Raw genomic sequence first — 21,674 nt, forward strand, 5'->3', positions numbered from 1 at the left:
CATCATACTGTGTGCGGAGGCACTCTGGGGGCATCATACTGTGTGCGGGGGCACTCTGGCGGCTTCATACTGTGTGGGTTCATCATACTGTGTGTGTGGGGCACTCTGGGGGCATCATACTGTGTGCGGGGGCATTCGGAGCATCATACTGTATGTGGGTTCATCATACTGTGTGTGGGGACTCTCTGGGGACATCATACTGTGTGTGGGTTCATCATACTGTGTGCGGGGGGCACTCTGGGGGCATCATACTGTGTGGGTTCATCATACTGTGTGTGGGTTCATCATACTGTGTGTGTGTGGCACTCTGGGGGCATCATACTGTGTGCGGGGGCACTCTGGGAGCATCATCCTGTATGTGGGTTCATCATACCGTGTGTGGGGGCTCTCTGGGGACATCATACTGTGTGTGGGTTCATCATACTGTGTGCGGGGCACTCTGGGGGCATCATACTGTGTGTGGGGGCACTCTGGGGGCATCATATTGTGTGTGGGGACACTCTGGGTTCATCATACTGTATGTGGGTTCATCATACTGTGTGTGGGGGCACTCTGGGGGGCATCGTACTGTATGTGGGTTCATCATACTGTGTGTGGGGGCACTCTGGGGGCATCATATTGTATGTGGATTCATCACACTGTGTGTAGGGGCGCTCTGGGGGCATCATACTGTGTGTGGGGGCACTCTGGGGGCATCATACTGTGTGTGGGGGCACTCTGGGAGCATCATACTGTATGTGGGTTCATCATACTGTGTGTGGGGGCACTCTGGGGGCATCATACTGTATGTGGGTTCATCATAGTGTGTGGGAGCACTCTTGTGGCATCATACTGTATGCGGCTTCTTCATACTGTGTGTGGGGGCACTCTGGGGGCATCATATTGTATGTGGATTCATCATACTGTGTGTGGGGGCACTCTGGGGGCATCGTGCTGTATGTGGGTTCATCATACTGTGTGTGGGGGCACTCTGGGGGCATCATATTGTATGTGGATTCATCATACTGGGTGTGGGCACTTTGGGGGCATCATACTGTATGTGGATTCATAATACTGTGTGTGGGGACACTCTGGGTTCATCATAATATATGTGGGTTCATCATACTGTGTGTGGGGGCACTCTGGGGGCATCGTACCATATGTGGGTTCATCATACTGTGTGTAGAGGCACTCTGGGTTCATCATACTGTATGTGGGTTCATCATACTGTGTGTGGGGGCACTCTGGGTTTATCATTATGTATGTGGGTTCATCATACTGTGTGTGGGGGCACTCTGGGGGTATCATATTGTATGCGGATTCATAATACTGTGTGTGGGGGCACTCTGGGGGCACCATACTGTATGTGGGTTCATCATACTGTGTGTGGGGGCACTCTGGGTTCATCATACTGTGTGTGGGGGCACTCTGGGGGCACCATACTGTATGTGGGTTCATCATACTGTGTGTGGGGGCACTTTGGGGGCATCATACTGTATGTTGGTTCATCATACTTTGTGTGGGGGCACTCTGGGGGCATCATACTGTATGTGGGTTCATCATATTGTGTGGGGGAACTCTGGGGGCATCATACTGTGTATGGGAGTACTGGAGAGATCATATGTCTTGTGAGTGTCACTGTGGGGCATCGTAATGTGTATGGACGGCACTCTGGGGGCATCGTACTGTGTGTAGGGGAATACTGGGAGAGATCAGGTCATGTGAGTGTCACTGTGGGGGCATTGTACTGTATGTGGGGATACACTCTGTATGTAGGTTCGTCATACTGTGTGTAGGGGGTACTGGGGAGCCCATTTGTCTTGTGGGGGAATTGTACTGTATGTGGGGATACATACTATATGTATGGGATAATGGGGAGATCATACAGTTTGTAAGTGTCAATGTGGGGAATCATACTGTGTGGAGGTCACTTCGGGGACCGTGAATGTGCCCCTAGAGATAACTCTCCTCCTCTGCCATGTCCTCCTCTGTCACTTGCCACATGATACTTCCTCGCCCGGTGCCAGGCATCCGAACCCCAGGAGTGATGTGTAGCCGTTCACTTCTGCCGGGGGGTATGAGCAGATCCCGTGTGGTGCCAGTTACTTCCACATTATTATTATTATTATTATTTATTATTATAGCGCCATTTATTCCATGGCGCTTTACATGTGAGGAGGGGTATACATAATAAAACAAGTACAATAATCTTGAAAAATACAAGTCACAACTGGTACAGGAGGAGAGAGGACCCTGCCCGCGAGGGCTCACAATCTACAAGGGATGGGTGAGGATACAGTAGGTGAGGGTAGAGCTGGCCGTGCAGCGGTTTGGTCAATCGGTGGTTACTGCAGGTTGTAGGCTTGTCGGAAGAGGTGGGTCTTCAGGTTCTTTTTGAAGGTTTCGATGGTAGGCGAGAGTCTGATATGTTGTGGTAGAGCATTCCAGAGTAGGGGGGATGCACGAGAGAAATCTTGTATGCGATTGTGGGAAGAGGAGATAATAGGGGAGTAGAGAAGGAGATCTTGTGAGGATCGGAGGTTGCGTGCAGGAAAGTACCGGGAGACGAGGTCACAGATGTATGGAGGAGACAGGTTGTGGATGGCTTTATATGTCATGGTTAGGCTTTTGTACTGGAGTCTCTGGGTGATGGGGAGCCAGTGCAGGGATTGACAGAGGGGAGAGGCCGGGGAATAGCGGGGGGACAGGTGGATTAGTCGGGCAGCAGAGTTTAGAATAGATTGGAGGGGTGCAAGAGTGTTAGAGGGGAGGCCACAGAGCAGGAGGTTACAGTAGTCAAGGCGAGAGATGATGAGGGCATGGACTAGGGTTTTTGCAGATTCTTGGTTTAGGAATGTGCGGATCCGTGAAATATTTTTGAGTTGGAGGCGGCAGGAAGTGGAAAGGGTTTGGATATGTGGTTTAAAGGAGAGATCAGTGTCAAGGATTACCCCAAGACAGCGGGCTTGTGGGACTGGGGAGAGTGGGCAGCCGTTTACTGTAATGGATAGGTTCGTTGGGGAGATCGCGTGAGATGGGGGAAAGATGATGAATTCTGTTTTGTCCATGTTAAGTTTTAGAAATCTAGTGGAGAAGAAGGATGAAATAGCAGACAGACATTGAGGGATTCTGGTTAGTAGGGAGGTGATATCTGGTCCAGAGATGTAGATCTGTGTGTCGTCAGCATAGAGATGATACTGAAAGCCGTGAGATTCTATGAGCTGTCCCAGGCCAAAGGTGTAGATGGAGAAGAGCAGGGGTCCTAGAACTGAACCTTGCGGGACTCCGACAGATAGGGGGCGAGGTGAGGAGGTGGTGTGTGAGTGGGAGACGCTGAATGTACGGTCAGTTAGGTATGATGAGATCCAGGATAGGGCCAATTCTGTGATGCCAAGGGATGAGAGGGTCTGCAGCAGCAGGGAATGGTCCACTGTGTCAAAGGCAGAGGACAGGTCCAGGAGGAGGAGGACAGAGTAGTGTCGCTTGCTCTTGGCGGTTAATAGGTCATTGGTGACCTTAGTTAGGGCAGTTTCAGTGGAGTGGTGTGACCGGAAGCCTGATTGAAAGCGGTCGAAGAAGGAGCAGGAAGATAGATGGGAGGACAGTTCAATATGGACATGTTGTTCCAGTAGTTTTGAGGCAAAGGGGAGAAGTGATATAGGGCGATAGCTAGATACAGAGGATGGGTCAAGAGAGGGCTTTTTGAGGATAGGTGTGATTGTGGCATGTTTAAAGCTTGAGGGGAAAATGCCAGTTGTTAGTGATAGGTTAAAGAGATGGGTTAGGGTTGGGATGAAGACTGTGGTGAGGTTTGGGATGAAGTGGGATGGGAGTGGGTCAAGTGCACAGGTGGTGAGATGCGATCTTGAGAGTAGAGTGGAGAGTCGATCTTCTGTAATGGTGGAGAAGTTGGTTTTGGAGGTGGAGGGCTGGGTAGTTGGGAGGAAGGGTTCTGGGGGTTGTTTACTAAAATTGTCTCTGATGTTCTCAATTTTCTGCTTGAAAAATGAGGCGAAGTCTTCAGCTGAGATGAGTGGGGAGGGAGGAGGTGCTGGGGGACGGAGGAGAGAGTTGAAGGTGTTGAATAACTGTTTGGGGTTGTGAGACAGGGAGGATATGAGAGATGAGAAGTAGGTTTGTTTTGCTGTGGCGAGCATGGCTTTGAAAGCAGTGAGGGACTGTTTGAATGCGATGAAGTGCTCGATGGAGTGGGATCTTTTCCATCTGCGCTCAGCAGCTCTGGAAGCTCGCCTCAGTTCTTTTGTCATGCTGGTGTGCCAGGGTTGTCTGTTGATTTTGCGAGCTTTGGTATGTGTGAGAGGGGCAAGAGATTCCAAAGCTGCAGCTATTGTGGTGTTATATAGAGCGGCAGCATCATCCGCATTGTGTAGGGAGCTTATGTCTGTGAGAGGGAGGAGGGATTCAGAGAGTGAGTGAAGATCAAGGTGTTTAAGATTTCTGTGAGGGTGTGAGAGTTTGTGGGGTGGGGGTTGTAGACAAGGAGTGGAAAGGGAAGAGAATGTAAGTAGGTTGTGGTCAGAAAGAGGAAGAGGTGAGTTTGAGAGGTTAGATAGGGAGCAGAGGCGGGTGAGAATGAGGTCCAGTGTGTGACCATCTTTGTGGGTGGCTGTAGAAGACCATTGAGTGAGGCCAAAGGAGGAAGTGAGAGATAGAAGTTTAGTGGCAGCTGAGAGGGAAGTGTCAATGGGGATGTTGAAGTCGCCCATGATGATAGTGGGGATGTCGGCGGCGAGGAAGTGGAGTAGCCAGGTGGTGAAGTGGTCGAAGAAGGTGGTGGCTGGCCCTGGGGGACGGTAGATGACAGCCAGTTGGAGGGGGAGTAGATGCGCACAGAGTGCACCTCAAAGGAAGGGAGGATAACAGAGGGTGGCAGTGGGATTGGGGTGAAGGAGCAGTTATCTGACAGGAGAAAACCAACTCCTCCGCCATGCTTGCTGCTGGGGCGGGGTGTGTGAGAAAGGTGGAAGCCACCGTAAGAGAGTGCCGCAGGGGAGGCTGTGTCAGAAGGGGTGAGCCAGGTTTCAGTGATGCCGAGGAAGGAGAGTTTGTTATTGATAAAGAGGTCATGGATAAATGGAAGTTTATTGCAGACAGAGCGTGCGTTCCATAGTGCTCCAGATAGGGAAATTGGGGGAGTGGGGGCAGGATGAATGGGTATGAGGTTACTGTGGTTGCGAGGACGTGTAGAGGATCGTGGCAGGGGATTAGAAATGAGTGTGGGGATGTGATGGGCCACATATAGAATAATTGGCATTACACAGGGGGATTCTGGGCCATTGCACTTATATTATTAGCAGACTCATCAGTGCTTTCCCCGTGACCACAGTAAGATGCTGCGGACCGGTTCTCGATACCTGGTGACCACAGTGAGATGCTGCGGACCGGTTCTCGATACCTGGTGACCACAGTGAGATGCTGCGCACCGATTCTCAATACCTGGTGACCACAGTGAGATGCTGCGGACCGGTTCTCGATACTTGGTGACCACAGTGAGATGCTGCTCACCGGTTCTCGATACCTGGTGACCATAGTGAGATGCTGCGGACCGGTTCTCGATACCTGGTGACCACAGTGAGATGCTGCGGACCGGTTCTCGATACCTGGTGACCACAGTGAGATGCTGCGGACCGGTTCTCGATACCTGGTGACCTCAGTGTGTAACGCTCTTATTTTAGGCTCTACATGTCGACCCAGAACCCAAATCCACATTTCCTACCGGCGGTTTGTATATCGGTCACATTGATAAACTTCACTGTGACCTATAAAGGGTTAGAAGAGCAGCTGCTGAGCAGTGTGGTCACCCAGGAACAGCCCCAACTGGAGGCGCAGAGATCCCGAATACTGGAGAGTATAGCGGCCGACCTGAGCACGCTGCGAGGCCTGGAGGAACAGTCACTCACCTTACTGCAGAAAACTGAAGGTGATTTTTCTTAAAGGGGTTGTCCACTTTGTACAGGCACTATCCCTTAGAAGGGTTCCACTTTAATAGACCATTCACCCTCAGAAGGTATACTGTTTGTCTGCAGCGCCACCACAAATCAATTCGCTGTTGATGTAACACATGGACATGTCGGGTCCTCCAAAACCAGAGTTGCTCCTTGTAGTCGCCTTCTCCCTAAATGTCAGGACCATTCAGGTCACAAAGTAATTTGTAACAATTAACATTTAGGTCATTTACTTGATGATGAAGATCTCATCAACACGCTGCAAAAATCCAAAGTCACAGCCAAGGATGTCTCCAAGAGAATGAGAGATTCTGGGAAGACCGAAGAGATCATCGAGTCCGCTCGTGGCATCTACCTCCCCGTGGCCCAGCGAGGGGCCGTGCTGTACTTCGTAGTGGCCGACCTTACTCACCTGAACTATATGTATCAGTTCTCCCTACATTGGTTCCATCAGGTTTTTGTGGAGGCCATTAAAGCGTCAGCGACTTCACAGTCCCGGATTCCTCTGACGTCTCCTGGAATAATTCGTCCGCTCAGCAGACAGAGAAAAGAGAGAGAAGAGGAGGCGGAGGAGAGTGGCCACAACGAGGACATCCAGAGACACATGGACAATATCTGCAACACTTTAACCAGAGATGTATACAAGGTAATATGGAGGCATAGAAATACAGTAACATTCTTGCTAGCTGGCAGAGCAAAGTGACTATAGGAGTACCATAAATTATAAAGGAGTGGTCCAATAATGGGCAGGTATCCCCTAGGGGGCGGTCCTTTAATGGGCATGTATCTCCTCATGGGTGGTCCCTGAATGAGCATGTATCAGTTCAGGGTCGGTCTAAGAATAGGCTCAGGGGCGGTCCTATAATGGGCTCGTATCACCTAGGGGGGCAGTCCCAGAATGAGTATGTGTCATCTCAATGGTGGTCTCTTAATGGGCATGTATCACCTCAAGGGAAGTCCCAGAATAGGCTCAGGGGTGGTCCTATAATGTTCTTATATCATCTAGGGGGCAGTCCCAGAATGAGCATGTATCATCTCGACGGCGGTCCCTTAATGGGCATGTATCACCTCGAGGGAGGTACTAGAATATGCTTGGGAGTAGTCCTAAAATGATCTTGTGTCACCTGCGGGGCAATCTCAGAATGAGCATGTATGATCTCAAGGGCGGCCCCTTAATGAGCATGTATCACCTCGAGGGCAGTCCCTTAATATATCACTTTGGGGTAGGTCCCAGAATAGGCTCAGGAGTGGTCCTGTAATGGTCTTATCATCTAGGGGGTAGTCCCAGAATGAGAATGTATCATTTCGAGGGCGGTCTCTTAGTGGGCATGTATCACCTTGAGGGAGGTCCCTGAATAGGCTCAGGGGTGGTCCTAAAATGATCTTGTATCACCTGGGCGGCAGTCCCAGATTGAGCATGTGTCAGCGCGAGGGCAGTCCCTTAATGAGCATATATCACATCATGGGCAGTTCCAAAATGCGCATGTATCACCGTGAGGGCAGTCCCTTAATGGGCATGTATCTCTTCATGGGCAGTCCCAGAATGCGCATGTATCACCACAAGGGCAGTCCCTTAATGGGCATGTATCTCTTCATGGGCAGTCCCAGAATGCGCATGTATAACTGCGAGGGCAATCCCTTAGTGGGCATGTGTCTATTTGTGGGCAGTCCCAGAATGCGCATGTATCACCGCGAGGGCAGTCCCTTAGTGGGCATGTGTCTATTCGTGGGCAGTCCCAGAATGCGCATGTATCACCGCGAGGGCAGTCCCTTAATGGGCATGTATCTCTTCATGGGCAGTCCCAGAATTCGCATGTATCACGAGGGCAGTCCCTTAATGCGCATGTATCACCACGAGGGCAGTCCCTTAGTGGGCATGTATCTCTTCGTGTGCAGTCCCAGAATGCGCATGTATCACCGCGAGGGCAGTCCCTTAATGGGCATGTATCTCTTCATGGGCAGTCCCAGAATTTGCATGTATCACCACGAGGGCAGTCCCTTAATGGGCATGTATCTCTTCATGGGCAGTCCCAGAATTCGCATGTATCACCGCGAGGGCAGTCCCTTAGTGGGCATGTGTCTCTTCATGGGCAGTCCCAGAATGCGCATGTGTCACTTCGAGGGAGGTCGTAGGATGGTCTTGTATCACCTGGGGGTGGTCCCACAATGGGCTGTACCATCTATCCACCACAGACAGACTCAATCTTCAGTTCTCTCCATAGATGCCACCATGTGTGTGCGACCGTTGCTCCGCTCAGAATCAAATTCTTCTAACAGTGATCTTGCAGTGAGGAGGAACTCGAGATCTCGGGACCCCTGCGCTAGTGACCATTGTAGCCCCCAGCGGCCATTTATCACCCAGCTGCAGGTTGTGTGTACGATAGAGACACCAGAGAAGAACAGTATTTTCTAAATATTTTCTAAATCTTTTGTGTTGGACGCAGCGAGTGAGAAAAATCTATATTTATAAAAAAAAAGTAACAGTATATAAAAAAAATCAACATAAAATACTAATATAGTTTCCCAGTCATATCAAATTCCCCCTCCCCCACCGAATAAAAGAAAATACATAGAAAATGTTGTAAAAAACAAACAATCTGCTATAAAAGATATTACTAACCAGTTCATGTCTGGTCATTAAAGTTTTCCACCAAACGTTTTCTGTAAGGGGAAAATGACAATCTCAGATGGTACCTAGCCTCCCTTGGTGCACCATCGACTCTGCACTGCTGCTTCGATCACAGTGATTGGCTGCAGCAGTGATGTGATCTGTCCGTGTGACCGCTAAAGCCAAAACTCAGACTCGTGCACCTCCTATGATTGTCAGCAGTTCTTTTCTTTGTTTTCTTTGTTTTCGTACCCAGATTGTGTCCTCGGCCCTCCTCACAGAGCACCGGCTCTGCTTCTCCTTCACGCTGACCGCAAACATCATGAAAAACGCCAGCGAACGGGAAGAATCGGCGTCGCCCGGATTTCTACCGGAATCGGAATGGGAATTCTTTCTGCGGTCGCTGCTGCTGAGCGACGTGATGAAGAAGAGACGCTCTGCAGAAAACAATGGTAACGGCCCATGGGAACCTGTGCCCCTCCCAGCGTGGAACTACAACTCCCATCATGTCCTGCTGTCAGATCATGCCGGGCGTTGTAGTTTCATAAAAGCAGGAGAGAAGCCCGAGAATATTATCCTAAGGGGATGACGTCCACAGGGGACATTTCCACTCCGAAATTTCTATAGTGGCAAAATCTGCGCCAAATGTTGTGGATTTTGCCATCGATTTTCTGCAGATTTCACCCGTCGCTGCACAGATTACACGTGGCGACGTTGTCCTGCATCCGCCTGGCGCAGAATCAGAGAGAAGTGACAAAAGTGCTGAGAATACAAGTGATGAACGTGTCTGCTATCACCACATTCCGCAGTCTCTGCCGCCCTCTAGTGGAGACAGTCAGCATGACCAGAGCTGCACCCTAAGACTATGTTCACACTGAGCGTTTCAAAAAGACTTTTTTCAAGACTTCATTAGAGGAAAAAAAAATGCTCAAACTTCTCGTATGAACATCATCAAAGTTTTTAATTATTATTATTATTATTTTTAATGTGGGTTTCAGGGAAGATCCGCTCCAAAAAAAAAGACTCGTCGTGAACATAGCCTCTGTTGTTTTCCCTATGACAACACTTCCTGGCCTATTCTTCTATTATTATAGTAAGGATGGGAGTGATGGTTTCATTTCTTTCAGCAGATGCCGAGGATGAGGCTCTGGGACGTGGCGCTGCGGCGCGGCTGTCTGACACCACGTGGCGGCAATGTCAGTACCTGAGCCGATACATGGCACCTTTCTCGGCACTGTGCGGTTCCTTGTCCTCTAATACCCGACAGTGGAGAGAATTCAGAGACGCCGGAGATGTGTGTGATCTGCTCAGCAAACCGTACACAAGGCTGTCCGAGGAATTGGGAGGTAGGAGACAAACGGACCTTGGATTCCGATTTTTCATAGTCATGGTTAGGGCTTTGGTCACACGTAAGATTTGTCCACGTACGAGAAACAAACCGATTGTTCCGATCGTTATCCAGTCCCTGAAAATTGGACTGCACTCAGATGCCATACGAGTGCAGTCTGATTTTTTTTTTTTTTAAAGACCCATTGCTGATTTTGATCCGACCGTCAAATCAAAATTGGACTTGTTTCCAATATTTCCTACGGACCAAGAGGTACGGGGGGGAGAAAAAATCGCACATGTGGATGACCCCGTAGACTATCATAGGTGCGGGTGCTATCCGAGAAAACGGACGTGAAAATCGGACATGTGAATTAGGCCTTATACAAGTATTATTGCACTTGCAGAACACCAGCAAGATGGAGGATGCGCTGCCGCTCGAGAGACGTCGCCCCCCGCTGCTGTATTCCATTGGGAGACACTAACTTCATTCCAGAAACTTCTATTGGTAAAATGTCCCATTATTTATAGTTTTCTGTGATTTATGTTCCTGCAATCAGAACTGAAGAATGCGGACAGATAATTATTGGAAATATACAGTAAAGGGAAACCAGTAAAACCAGTTCAATATACAGGACTGATCCTTCATTTCAACTATTCCTTATATTTTCAAGTAAAAAAAAAAAAAGGGCAACTTCATGATAATTGTTGATGCAAAAAAAAAAAAAAAACAGCCGTTTCGTGTCTACATCTCTTATGCAGATCTATGCGTCTCCATAGCTACAAAGGATTAGCAAATATCATTTAGTCCGAACAATTGTACCGTGTGTCAGCGTTTTTTTATATCTGCAGAATGTCAGTTCTTTCAGTGTTTTTTTTTTTTCCATCCATAGAAAGGAGTGAGAAAAGTAAAAAAAAAAAAACGCTGCAAAAAATGCAACCATGCTTTTTTTGGAGAATAAAACTACCGTAACTTTATTAAGCTTGTGTAGACAAATGACACATATAATCCGCACACAAAAAAAAGCCGACCAAAAAAAGCAGCAAAAACGCTTTTTGCAAGCAGCTTCTTTATTGCCAAGAGAGCAGATTTTGCTGCAGAAAAAAAAATTGCAACAATGAAAAATAGCCCGATGTCTAATGTCTAGGTGTTAATTCTGTTTATTCTCAGAATGTAGATGATCAATATTGTTTTCACTCGTCTATGTGGTTTTAATATATTGGTGTATAATGGCGGTAGTATTTATTTTTAGAGGTCTGCGGTATGTACTTATGATGAGTCCAATAAAGCTAAAGTGACTACTTGGTGATCAGCCCTTGGCTTTGTTCACATGTTGCAGTTACAGTCAGTTTTGTTTGGTGAGGGTCTGAGATCCCGGCGATCGGCTTCTCAAGTCACGTATGGGCTCGGTGGAAAGTCTGGGGTCCGTACATACCGAAGATACCAGTGAATTATCGCTGTAGGGCCCGTAACCACATCACTCTTTCTGCATTATCATTATGATTTTACGACCTCAGATAAAAGTCCTGCGTCCTGAATGTTTGATCGGCGCTATCCGAAAGTTCATATCTGAGAAGATGGGAGAAGAATTCGTCCAAAGCCGTCCAATGAATCTGAAACAGGCGCTGGATGAGTCCGGTCCCTCCTCACCCCTCATATTCATCCTCTCTGCCGGTAAGACACAACTGCTTTGTGCGAACTACAAAATCCATCTTCTTTCTCATTATACTGCTTTACACTGCAGCTTTGCTCTATTGGTGAAAGGCTTTGATAAACGACCCCAGCTTAGCACCTCCTGCCTCATCAAAGACTCAGACCGCTGCTCCGTCCATGTCCCTCCGTCCATGTCCCTTCGTTCTTTGTCCCTCCATTCTTGTCCTTCCATCCATGCCCCTCTGTATATGCTCTGCTGTTCATGTCCCTTTTCTATGTCCCTCCGTCCATGCTTCTCTGTCCATGTCCCTCCGTCCATGCTTCTTTCCTTGTCCCTCCATCCATGCCCCTTTTACATGTCCCTACGTCCATGCCCCTTTTCCATGTCCCTCCGTCCATGTCCCTCAGTCCATGCTTCTCTGTCCTTGTCCCTCCGTCCATGCCCCTTTTCCATGTCCCTCTGTCCATGCTTCTCTGTCCTTGTCCCTTCGTCCATGCCCCTTTTCCATGTCCCTCTGTCCATGTCCCTTTTCCATGTCCCTCCGTCCATGCTTCTCTGTCCTTGTCCCTCCGTCCATGCCCCTTTTCCATGTCCCTCAGTCCATGCTTCTCTGTCCATGTCCCTCCGTCCATGCTTCTCTGTCCTTGTCCCTTCGTCCATGCCCCTTTTCCATGTCCCTCCGTCCATGCTTCTCTGTCCTTGTCCCTCTGTCCATGCCTCTTTTCCATGTCCCTCTGTCCATGTCCCTTTTCCATGTCCCTCAGTCCATGCTTCTCTGTCCATGTCCCTCCGTCCATGCTTCTCTGTCCTTGTCCCTCCGTCCATGCCCCTTTTCCATGTCCCTCTGTCCATGCTTCTCTGTCCTTGTCCCTTCGTCCATGCCCCTTTTCCATGTCCCTCCGTTCATGCTTCTCTGTCCTTGTCCCTCTGTCCATGCCCCTTTTCCATGTCCCTCCATCCATGCTTCTCTGTCCTTGTCCCTCCGTCCATGCCCCTTTTCCATGTCCCTCTGTCCATGCTTCTCTGTCCTTGTCCCTCCGTCCATGCCCCTTTTCCATGTCCCTCAGTCCATGCTTCTCTGTCCATGTCCCTCCGTCCATGCTTCTCTGTCCTTGTCCCTTCGTCCATGCCCCTTTTCCATGTCCCTCCGTCCATGCTTCTCTGTCCTTGTCCCTCTGTCCATGCCTCTTTTCCATGTCCCTCTGTCCATGTCCCTTTTCCATGTCCCTCAGTCCATGCTTCTCTGTCCATGTCCCTCCGTCCATGCTTCTCTGTCCTTGTCCCTCCGTCCATGCCCCTTTTCCATGTCCCTCTGTCCATGCTTCTCTGTCCTTGTCCCTTCGTCCATGCCCCTTTTCCATGTCCCTCCGTTCATGCTTCTCTGTCCTTGTCCCTCTGTCCATGCCCCTTTTCCATGTCCCTCCATCCATGCTTCTCTGTCCTTGTCCCTCCGTCCATGCCCCTTTTCCATGTCCCTCTGTCCATGCTTCTCTGTCCTTGTCCCTTCGTCCATGCCCCTTTTCTATGTCCCTCCGTCCATGCTTCTCTGTCCTTGTCCCTCTGTCCATGCCCCTTTTCCATGTCCCTTTTCCATGTCCCTCAGTCCATGCTTCTCTGTCCATGTCCCTCCGTCCATGCTTCTCTGTCCTTGTCCCTCCGTCCATGCCCCTTTTCCATGTCCCTCTGTCCATGCTTCTTTGTCCTTGTCCCTTCGTCCATGCCCCTTTTCCATGTCCCTCCGTCCATGCTTCTCTGTCCTTGTCCCTCTGTCCATGCCCCTTTTCCATGTTCCTCCGTCCATGCCCCTTTTCCATGTCCCTCCGTCCATGCTTCTTTGTCCATGTCCCTCCGTCCATGTCCCTCTGTCCATGCTTCTCTGTCCTTGTCCCTCCATCCATGCCCCTTTTCCATGTCCCTCCGTTCATGCCCCTTTTCCATGTCCCTCCGTCCATGCTTCTCTGTCCTTGCCCCTCCGTCCATGTTCCGCCATCCATGCCAATCCTGTGGCATTATCTGGACCCACTTGGATTAGACCTTGGAACTAATTTAGAGTGTTACACATAGGTAGTGACCCCACCGGTCAGCTGGAGCGTCTAGCGCTGGAGACCCACGGCAGCACCCTACACCTAGACGTGATCTCGCTGGGCCGTGGTCAGGCGGTGAAGGCCGAAGAGCTTATTATCAAAGCAAGAAAACTGAAGGGACACTGGGTCTTCCTACAGAATTGCCACCTTGCTGCCTCCTTCATGCCCAGACTCCGAGAAATCGTGGACGGGTAAGATCAGACGCCGCAAGTAACTTTGCGCCAAATGTCAGCGATTTGTGTGCTGACCATTTATCTGTGGATTTCAGATTCGAGCAGCAGGACGATTCCACGGATCCACAGTTCAGACTGTGGTTAAGCTCCAAGTCTGAGGAATCGTTTCCACTTTCTATTCTACAGAAAGGGTTAAAGGTGAGAACCCGATGAATCCTAAAAAAAAAAATAGCAGCCAATCACCTGTAGTATTTTGTGCAGGGGCCCATGGTACGTGATTGTAAGGGCCACCTGTGATCTAGGATAACAAAATGCGACAGCTATCTGCTGCATCAAGAGGCAGATCCGGGAAAAGAAAAATGCGATGGTTACTTTACGCAGCAAGAGGCAGATCCAAGGAAAGAAAAATGCGATGGCTAGTTTACGCAGCAAGAGGCAGATCCAAGGAAAGAAAAATGCGATGGCTAGTTTACGCAGCAAGAGGCAGATCCAAGGAAAGAAAAATGCGACGGCTAGTTTACGCAGCAAGAGGCAGATCCAAGGAAAGAAAAATGCGATGGCTAGTTTACGCAGCAAGAGGCAGATCCAAGGAAGCAAAAATGCGACGGCTAGTTTACGCAGCAAGAGGCAGATTCAGGAAAAGGAAAATTGCGATCGCTAGTTGCTGCATCAAGGGGCAGATTAGAGTAAAAAAAAAAAAAGAATTAAAGTGACAGCTGTGATTCTCGTTTCTTTCCTGGTAGATGGCGGTGGAGCCCCCGATGGGGCTTAAAGGGAGCCTGCTGCAGACATTGGACGGCAGCGGACTGATCACAGAGAAGATCTACGAGAAGGAGAATGTCCGTCCGGCCTGGAAGAGGCTCCTGTTCAGCCTGTGCCTGTTTAATGCCGTGATAAATGAGAGAAGAAAGTACGGCGCTCTGGGGTGGAACATCCCGTACGACTTCACCCTCTCCGATTTGGAGGTACAGAATAGAAATGGGTCTGAGTTTTGCCATTTTTTTCACACAGTGCACAGGATTATTTTGCAGTAACAGCGCCTCACCCATCTACAGGTTGTGCCTGGTACTGCAGCTCCATTGCAATAAAGGAGGTTGAGCTGCAATAACACCGACAACCTAAAGACAGGAGAGGCGCTGTTTATGGAAGGAACATGCTGGCGGTGGATTACTGCATTTTATATCACCTTTTGCTAAAATTACTACCCCCCCAATAAACAGCGCCACCTAATGGACAGATTATCGCGCAGGTCTCGGTGCAGATGTTGGAGACGCTCACAGACCACCGCAGAGAGATCCCCTGGGCAGCGCTACGTTACCTGACCGGTGAGGTGGTCTACGGGGGCCGAGTCACCGACTTCTGGGACCGGCGCTGCCTGCTGAGCATCCTGGACGGTTTCTACGCCCCGGCGCTGCTGCAGGATGACTTCTGCTTCTCTGCTGACCAGGTGAGCAAAGATTTCCATTCATTCTTATGGGGGTGCTGAAGAACTACTGAGCGCAAAAACGGCGATCATATGACGGATGAATAAAGCCGCAGCGCGCACAATCCACCACCGGTCACATTGGGCTCTTCAGCGCTCCGGTTCCTGTGATCTTTGGGGGTCCCAGCAGTCGGACCCCTAGCGGAAGTTGAGAACTTTCTAGCTTTTAAAGGATTTTTCCAGGACTACATTATTTCTTTACTATGAGATGGGCAGGTAGTCACTAACTGGTTATCAAGTACCTGCCTGTTGGATCCGACGACCGCTCCTGCCGGCGATACCGCTGCTCCACGTCAACAGCAGCTCTTCTTCTTCTTCCGCTCTGTTGACAGATCGTGACTGTCGACGTCATGCTGATTGACTGCTGGCTGTCAATCAGCATGACATCGATAGTCACGACCTGTCAACAGAGCGGAGCGGAAGAGAGGGCGCAGAGGCAGGACAGCCAGTGACCTCGGCTGCGGGCAGAACAGGCAGGTAGTTAGCAGCCTAGGCGCCCAGTAAACAAACAAGTAGACAGTGCTGATACACTGCTAAGTACAGCACCGGTGATCGGATGATCGCAGCTTCAAGTAAATATTATATACAGTAAAAAGTGGGGGGGGGGGGAAGACGTTTTTAAAAATGTGAGAAAATAAAGAAAAATCCAAAAGTTCAAATCACCCCCAAAGTGTTCCATTGAGAATAAAACAATAAAAAAAAAAAAATACACGTTTGGTATTGCTGAGTTCAGAAATGTCCAATCCATCAAAAAATAAAGTAAATGAATCTGATTGGTAAATGACGTAACGAGAAAAAAATCAAAACATCAGAATTACGTTTTTCGCTTTTTTGGCCGCCATAACATTGTAATAACGTGCAGTAATAATGTTCCGCTTTTTTACCGCGTTTTTTTTCCTGGAGCTTCCCCAATGCAATAATATAGCGGCAAAAACGCAAAATGAATGAACATGCTGCGTTTTTTTTCACCGCGATGTGTTTTTTTTCCGTGAAAAAAAAAAACGCATCATGTGCACAAAAATTGCAGAATGCATTAAAAATGATGGGATGCTTATGTTAGCGTTTTTTAAGGTTTTTTTTTTCCCTCGGAAAACGGATGAAAAAATGCGAAAAATCCTGAACGTGTGCACATAGCCTTAGTGAACTTAGTAAATTAAAAAAAAAAAAAAAACAATTGTGGGATTGCATTTTTTTTTTTGCTATTTCTCCGTACTTGGATTTTTCCCCCCGTTTTGAACGACACCATTGATTTTAGCATATCGTGTACTGGAAAAGTACAACTTGTACCGCAAAAAAAACAAAAAAAAACCAAACAAGTCTTCATACGGCGACATTGATAGAAATATATATATACAGTGGGGCAAAAAAGTATTTAGTCAGTCAGCAATAGTGCAAGTTCCACCACTTAAAAAGATGAGAGGCGTCTGTAATTTACATCATAGGTAGACCTCAACTATGGGAGACAAACTGAGAGAAAAAAATCCAGAAAATCACATTGTCTGTTTTTTTATCATTTTTTTTGCATATTATGGTGGAAAATAAGTATTTGGTCAGAAACAAACAATCAAGATTTCTGGCTCTCACAGACCTGTAACTTCTTCTTTAAGAGTCTCCTCTTTCCTCCACTCATTACCTGTAGTAATGGCACCTGTTTAAACTTGTTATCAGTATAAAAAGACACCTGTGCACACCCTCAAACAGTCTGACTCCAAACTCCACTATGGTGAAGACCAAAGAGCTGTCAAAGGACACCAGAAACAAAATTGTAGCCCTGCACCAGGCTGGGAAGACTGAATCTGCAATAGCCAACCAGCTTGGAGTGAAGAAATCAACAGTGGGAGCAATAATTAGAAAATGGAAGACATACAAGACCACTGATAATCTCCCTCGATCTGGGGCTCCACGCAAAATCCCACCCCGTGGGGTCAGAATGATCACAAGAACGGTGAGCAAAAATCCCAGAACCACGCGGGGGACCTAGTGAATGAACTGCAGAGAGCTGGGACCAATGTAACAAGGCCTACCATAAGTAACACACTACGCCACCATGGACTCAGATCCTGCAGTGCCAGACGTGTCCCACTGCTTAAGCCAGTACATGTCTGGGCCAGTCTGAAGTTTGCTAGAGAGCATTTGGATGATCCAGAGGAGTTTTGGGAGAATGTCCTATGGTCTGATGAAACCAAACTGGAACTGTTTGGTAGAAACACAACTTGTCGTGTTTGGAGGAAAAAGAATACTGAGTTGCATCCATCAAACACCATACCTACTGTAAAGCATGGTGGTGGAAACATCATGCTTTGGGGCTGTTTCTCTGCAAAGGGGCCAGGACGACTGATCCGGGTACATGAAAGAATGAATGGGGCCATGTATCGTGAGATTTTGAGTGCAAACCTCCTTCCATCAGTAAGGGAATTGAAGATGAAACGTGGCTGGGTCTTTCAACATGACAATGATCCAAAGCACACCGCCAGGGCAACGAAGGAGTGGCTTCGTAAGAAGCATTTCAAGGTCCTGGAGTGGCCTAGCCAGTCTCCAGATCTCAACCCTATAGAAAACCTTTGGAGGGAGTTGAAAGTCCGTGTTGCCAAGCGAAAAGCCAAAAACATCACTGCTCTAGAGGAGATCTGCATGGAGGAATGGGCCAACATACCAACAACAGTGTGTGGCAACCTTGTGAAGACTTACAGAAAACGTTTGACCTCTGTCATTGCCAACAAAGTATATATTACAAAGTATTGAGATGAAATTTTGTTTCTGACCAAATACTTATTTTCCACCATAATATGCAAATAAAATGTTAAAAAAACAGACAATGTGATTTTCTGGATTTTTTTTTCTCAGTTTGTCTCCCATAGTTGAGGTCTACCTATGATGTAAATTACAGACGCCTCTCATCTTTTTAAGTGGTGGAACTTGCACTATTGCTGACTGACTAAATACTTTTTTGCCCCACTGTATATATATAAAGGCATGGCTCTGGGGAGGAAAAAATGAAAAAAAAAAAATAATAATAATAAAAAAAGGCCCAGGATTTGAAGGGGTTAATATAAAGAAATCCACAGGGTCCATGGAGTATAATAATCAGTGTCGGGTGCTGTGTGCAGAGTCTGCACAGATCCCTTCCAGTCTGATCCTAGTGCACACCAGTAGGGGATGTAGCTCAGTGGTAGAGCGCATGCTTTGCATGTATGAGGCCCCGGGTTCAATCCCCGGCATCTCCACTTTATTTTTTTTTCTTTTCCAGTTTATTATCTTTGATGATTAATTTTCCGAATGCAAAAATTTCTATTTGGAAAATCCCGGATCATGTATGAATGTGAATATTTGTGTTTGCCTCTAGGTCTATCACCCGCTGTCAGCAGACGCGACCTGGCAGGACTGCAGGGAATATGTGCGTTCTCTCCCCGACACCGACAATCCCGAAATCTTCGGCGTGCACCCCAATGCTGAGCGAGCGTGCCTCGCGTCCCAGGCGCAGACCTTCCTGGATATCGCGGTGAGCATGCAGCCCGGGATCAGCGCAGGTGGCACCGCGCACAGGTTGGTGGTCGCAGGACGCTTTCCGCAGTCGCCTATCTGCAGATCACTAACGAGGTGCGATGTTCTGCAGCGGTGACTACGCCCAGGACCGGATAGTCCAGGATGTGATCACCAACGTCCTGGCTAAACTGCCCGTCACGGTGGAAGGGAGGCCGTCCGAGGAGCCGTCCCACGACCGGCGTACCATCGCCAGCCTGCTGACAGATCCCGCGTGGGAAACACTTGTGAAAATGACTAAAGGTATCCGGTGTTTGCTCTACGGGGCAGATCCCGCTCGATCGAGTGACCGCACGATCTGCTGGTGGTTGTAGTACTGAAAGAATAAAAAATCAGATTTTGTGTAGCAATACTGACCCCTAGTGGAATATCGCTGTAAATCCCCGCTGGTTCCTGTGTGCAGGTTACGACCCGCTGATCAGTTCTGCGTTACTGACGGTTCTGCGTCAGGAGATCGTCCGCTTCAATCAGCTGCTGTCCATCATCCACGGCTCCCTCCAGGCGGTGCTGCAGGCGATCAGGGGAGAGGTCATACTGAACAAAGGGTTAGAGGACGTGTACAAGTCTCTGGCCGGCCTGCATGTGCCCACACTGTGGCAGGTAAGTGGCTAATCGGCAATTTTATCCATTTCCGATGATGAGGAAATTCTTTACAATACAAAAAAAACAGCAATTTATTTGTTGTTAAAAATTTAATTTCTTATAAAAAAAACAAGGAATTTCTAATCTTACAGCTTTACTGCTCCTTGCTTAGGTTACCGGCCACTGCTGCAGTATATTTATTATTATTATACATTTTTATAGCGCCATTTATTCCATGGCGCTTTACATGTGAATACGAGGCAAATATAGACAAATACATTAAACATGAGCAGATAACAGGGCACACGGGTACATAAGGAGGGAGGACCCTGCCCGCGAGGTCTCACAGTCTGCAGGGGGTGGGTGAGGATACACTAGGAGAGGGAAGAGCTGGCTGTGCGGCTGTTCAGTAGGTTGAGGATCACTGCAGGCTGTAGGCTTGTCGGAAGAGATGAGTCTTCAGGTTCTTTTTGAAGGTTTCTATGTTAGGCGAGAGTCTGATGTGTTGGGGTAGAGAGTTCCAGAGTATGGGGAAGCACGGGAGAAGTCTTGGATGCGGTTGTGGGAAGAAGAGATGAGAGGGGAGTAGAGAAGGAGATCTTGAGAGGATCGGAGGTTGTGTGTAGGTAGGTACCGGGAGACCATGTCACAGATGTATGGAGGAGACAGGTTGTGGATGGCTTTGTATGTCATTGTGAGGGTTTTGAACTGGAGTCTCTGGGCGATAGGAAGCCAGTGAAGGGCTTGACACAGGGGAGAGGCTGGGGAATAGCGGGGGGACAGGTGGATTAGTCGGGCAGCAGAGTGTAGGATGGATTGGAGTGGTGCCAGAGTGCTAGAGGGGAGTCCAGAGAGTAGGAGGTTGCAGTAGTCGAGGCGGGAGATGATAAGGGCATGCACTAGCGTTTTTGCGGTGTCGCGGTCAAGGAAAGCACGGATCCGGGAAATATTTTTGAGTTTGAGACGGCAGGAGGAGGCAAGGGCTTGGATATGTGGCTTGAAAGAGAGGGCAGAGTCGAGGATCACCCCGAGGCACCGGGCGTGTGGGACTGGGGATAGTGAGCAGCCATTGACATTGATGGATAGATGTGGTGGAGGGGTAGAGTGAGATGGGGGAAAGATGATGAATTCTGTTTTGTCCATGTTCAGTTGTAGAAAGCGAGCAGAAAAGAAGGCTGAAATAGCAGACAGACAGTGCGGGATTTTGGTAAGTAAGGAGGTGAGGTCAGGTCTAGATAGGTAGATCTGTGTGTCATCAGCGTAGAGATGGTAATGCATACCGTGGGATTCTATGAGCTGTCCCAAGCCGAAAGTGTATATGGAGAAGAGTAGGGGTCCTAGAACAGAGCCTTGAGGAACACCGACTGACAAGGGGCGAAGTGAGGAGGTGGTGTGGGGGAGGGAGACACTGAATGTTCGGTCTGTCAGATATGACGAGATCCAGGAAAGGGCCAAGTCTGTGATGCCAAGAGATAAGAGAATTTGTAGCAAAAGGGAGTGGTCTACAGTGTCAAAGGCAGAAGACAGGTCCAGGAGGAGGACAGAGTAGTGTCGCTTGCTCCTGGCAGTTAGTAGGTCATTGGTGACTTTAGTTAGGGCAGTTTCAGTTGAGTGATGGGGACGGAAGCCTGATTGTGGTGGTCGGCCTCCCAGGCATGGAGCGCAGCGCTTACAAGCTCCTTGCTATATAGCTTGTGAACGCTGCTCTGCAGCTGCAGGATTGCATTCTCTGACGCCATGATTCTGCTCTGGATTGTCAATCATCAGGGTGGCACCACGGTACAGAAAGCGGGTAAGAGGCAGACGAGCGTTACTAACAAATACAAAAACTAAGACAAGCCTTTAAGGTGACCTCAGCTGCCATCAGTGAGGTCATTAATGGTCGTTTGAGGAAGGTTCTGCCAGGAAAATCATCAAGATCCGCTGATGGCAACTCCTGTGTAATCAAGTACACCAATTACGTCATCAATGTGTTCAGTCTGGAGATGCTGCAGCCACGGGAGACAAGTATGGAGATGCTGCAGCCACGGGAGACAAGTCTGGAGGTGCTGCAGCCACGGGAGACAAGTCTGGAGACGTTGCAGCCACGGGAGACAAGTCTGGAGATGCTGCAGTCACGGGAGACAAGTCTGGAGATGCTGAAGCCACGGGAGACAAGTCTGGAGACTCTGCAGCTATGGGAGACAAGACTGGAGATGCTGCAGACACGGGAGACAAGTCTGGAGATGCTGCAGTCACGGGAGACAAGGTGACCTCAGCTGCCATCAGTGAGGTCATT

General features: G+C 48.7%; 1 protein-coding gene and 1 non-coding gene across 2 annotated transcripts in view; both read left to right on the forward strand.

Annotated features, from left to right (window-relative positions):
- DNAH14 (dynein axonemal heavy chain 14) overlaps nt 1-21,674 on the forward strand; it is a 182,189-nt gene that overhangs the window by 151,627 nt on the left and 8,888 nt on the right. The window contains exons 68-80 of the mRNA XM_069726485.1: nt 5,676-5,920; nt 6,170-6,591; nt 8,810-9,005; nt 9,681-9,899; nt 10,287-10,387; nt 11,398-11,554; nt 13,599-13,809; nt 13,887-13,989; nt 14,535-14,756; nt 15,041-15,238; nt 18,618-18,817; nt 18,888-19,057; nt 19,218-19,414. Coding sequence (XP_069582586.1) covers nt 5,676-5,920; nt 6,170-6,591; nt 8,810-9,005; nt 9,681-9,899; nt 10,287-10,387; nt 11,398-11,554; nt 13,599-13,809; nt 13,887-13,989; nt 14,535-14,756; nt 15,041-15,238; nt 18,618-18,817; nt 18,888-19,057; nt 19,218-19,414 — 2,641 coding nt within the window. The remainder of the gene's footprint in view (nt 1-5,675; nt 5,921-6,169; nt 6,592-8,809; nt 9,006-9,680; nt 9,900-10,286; nt 10,388-11,397; nt 11,555-13,598; nt 13,810-13,886; nt 13,990-14,534; nt 14,757-15,040; nt 15,239-18,617; nt 18,818-18,887; nt 19,058-19,217; nt 19,415-21,674) is intronic.
- On the forward strand, nt 18,427-18,498 carry TRNAA-UGC (transfer RNA alanine (anticodon UGC)). Its single transcript has one exon. It is a non-coding gene; the product is annotated as a tRNA-Ala (tRNA).

Source organism: Ranitomeya imitator, chromosome 5 (genome assembly GCF_032444005.1).
Source record: "Ranitomeya imitator isolate aRanImi1 chromosome 5, aRanImi1.pri, whole genome shotgun sequence".
In the NCBI taxonomy this organism is placed as follows: Eukaryota; Metazoa; Chordata; class Amphibia; order Anura; family Dendrobatidae; genus Ranitomeya; species Ranitomeya imitator.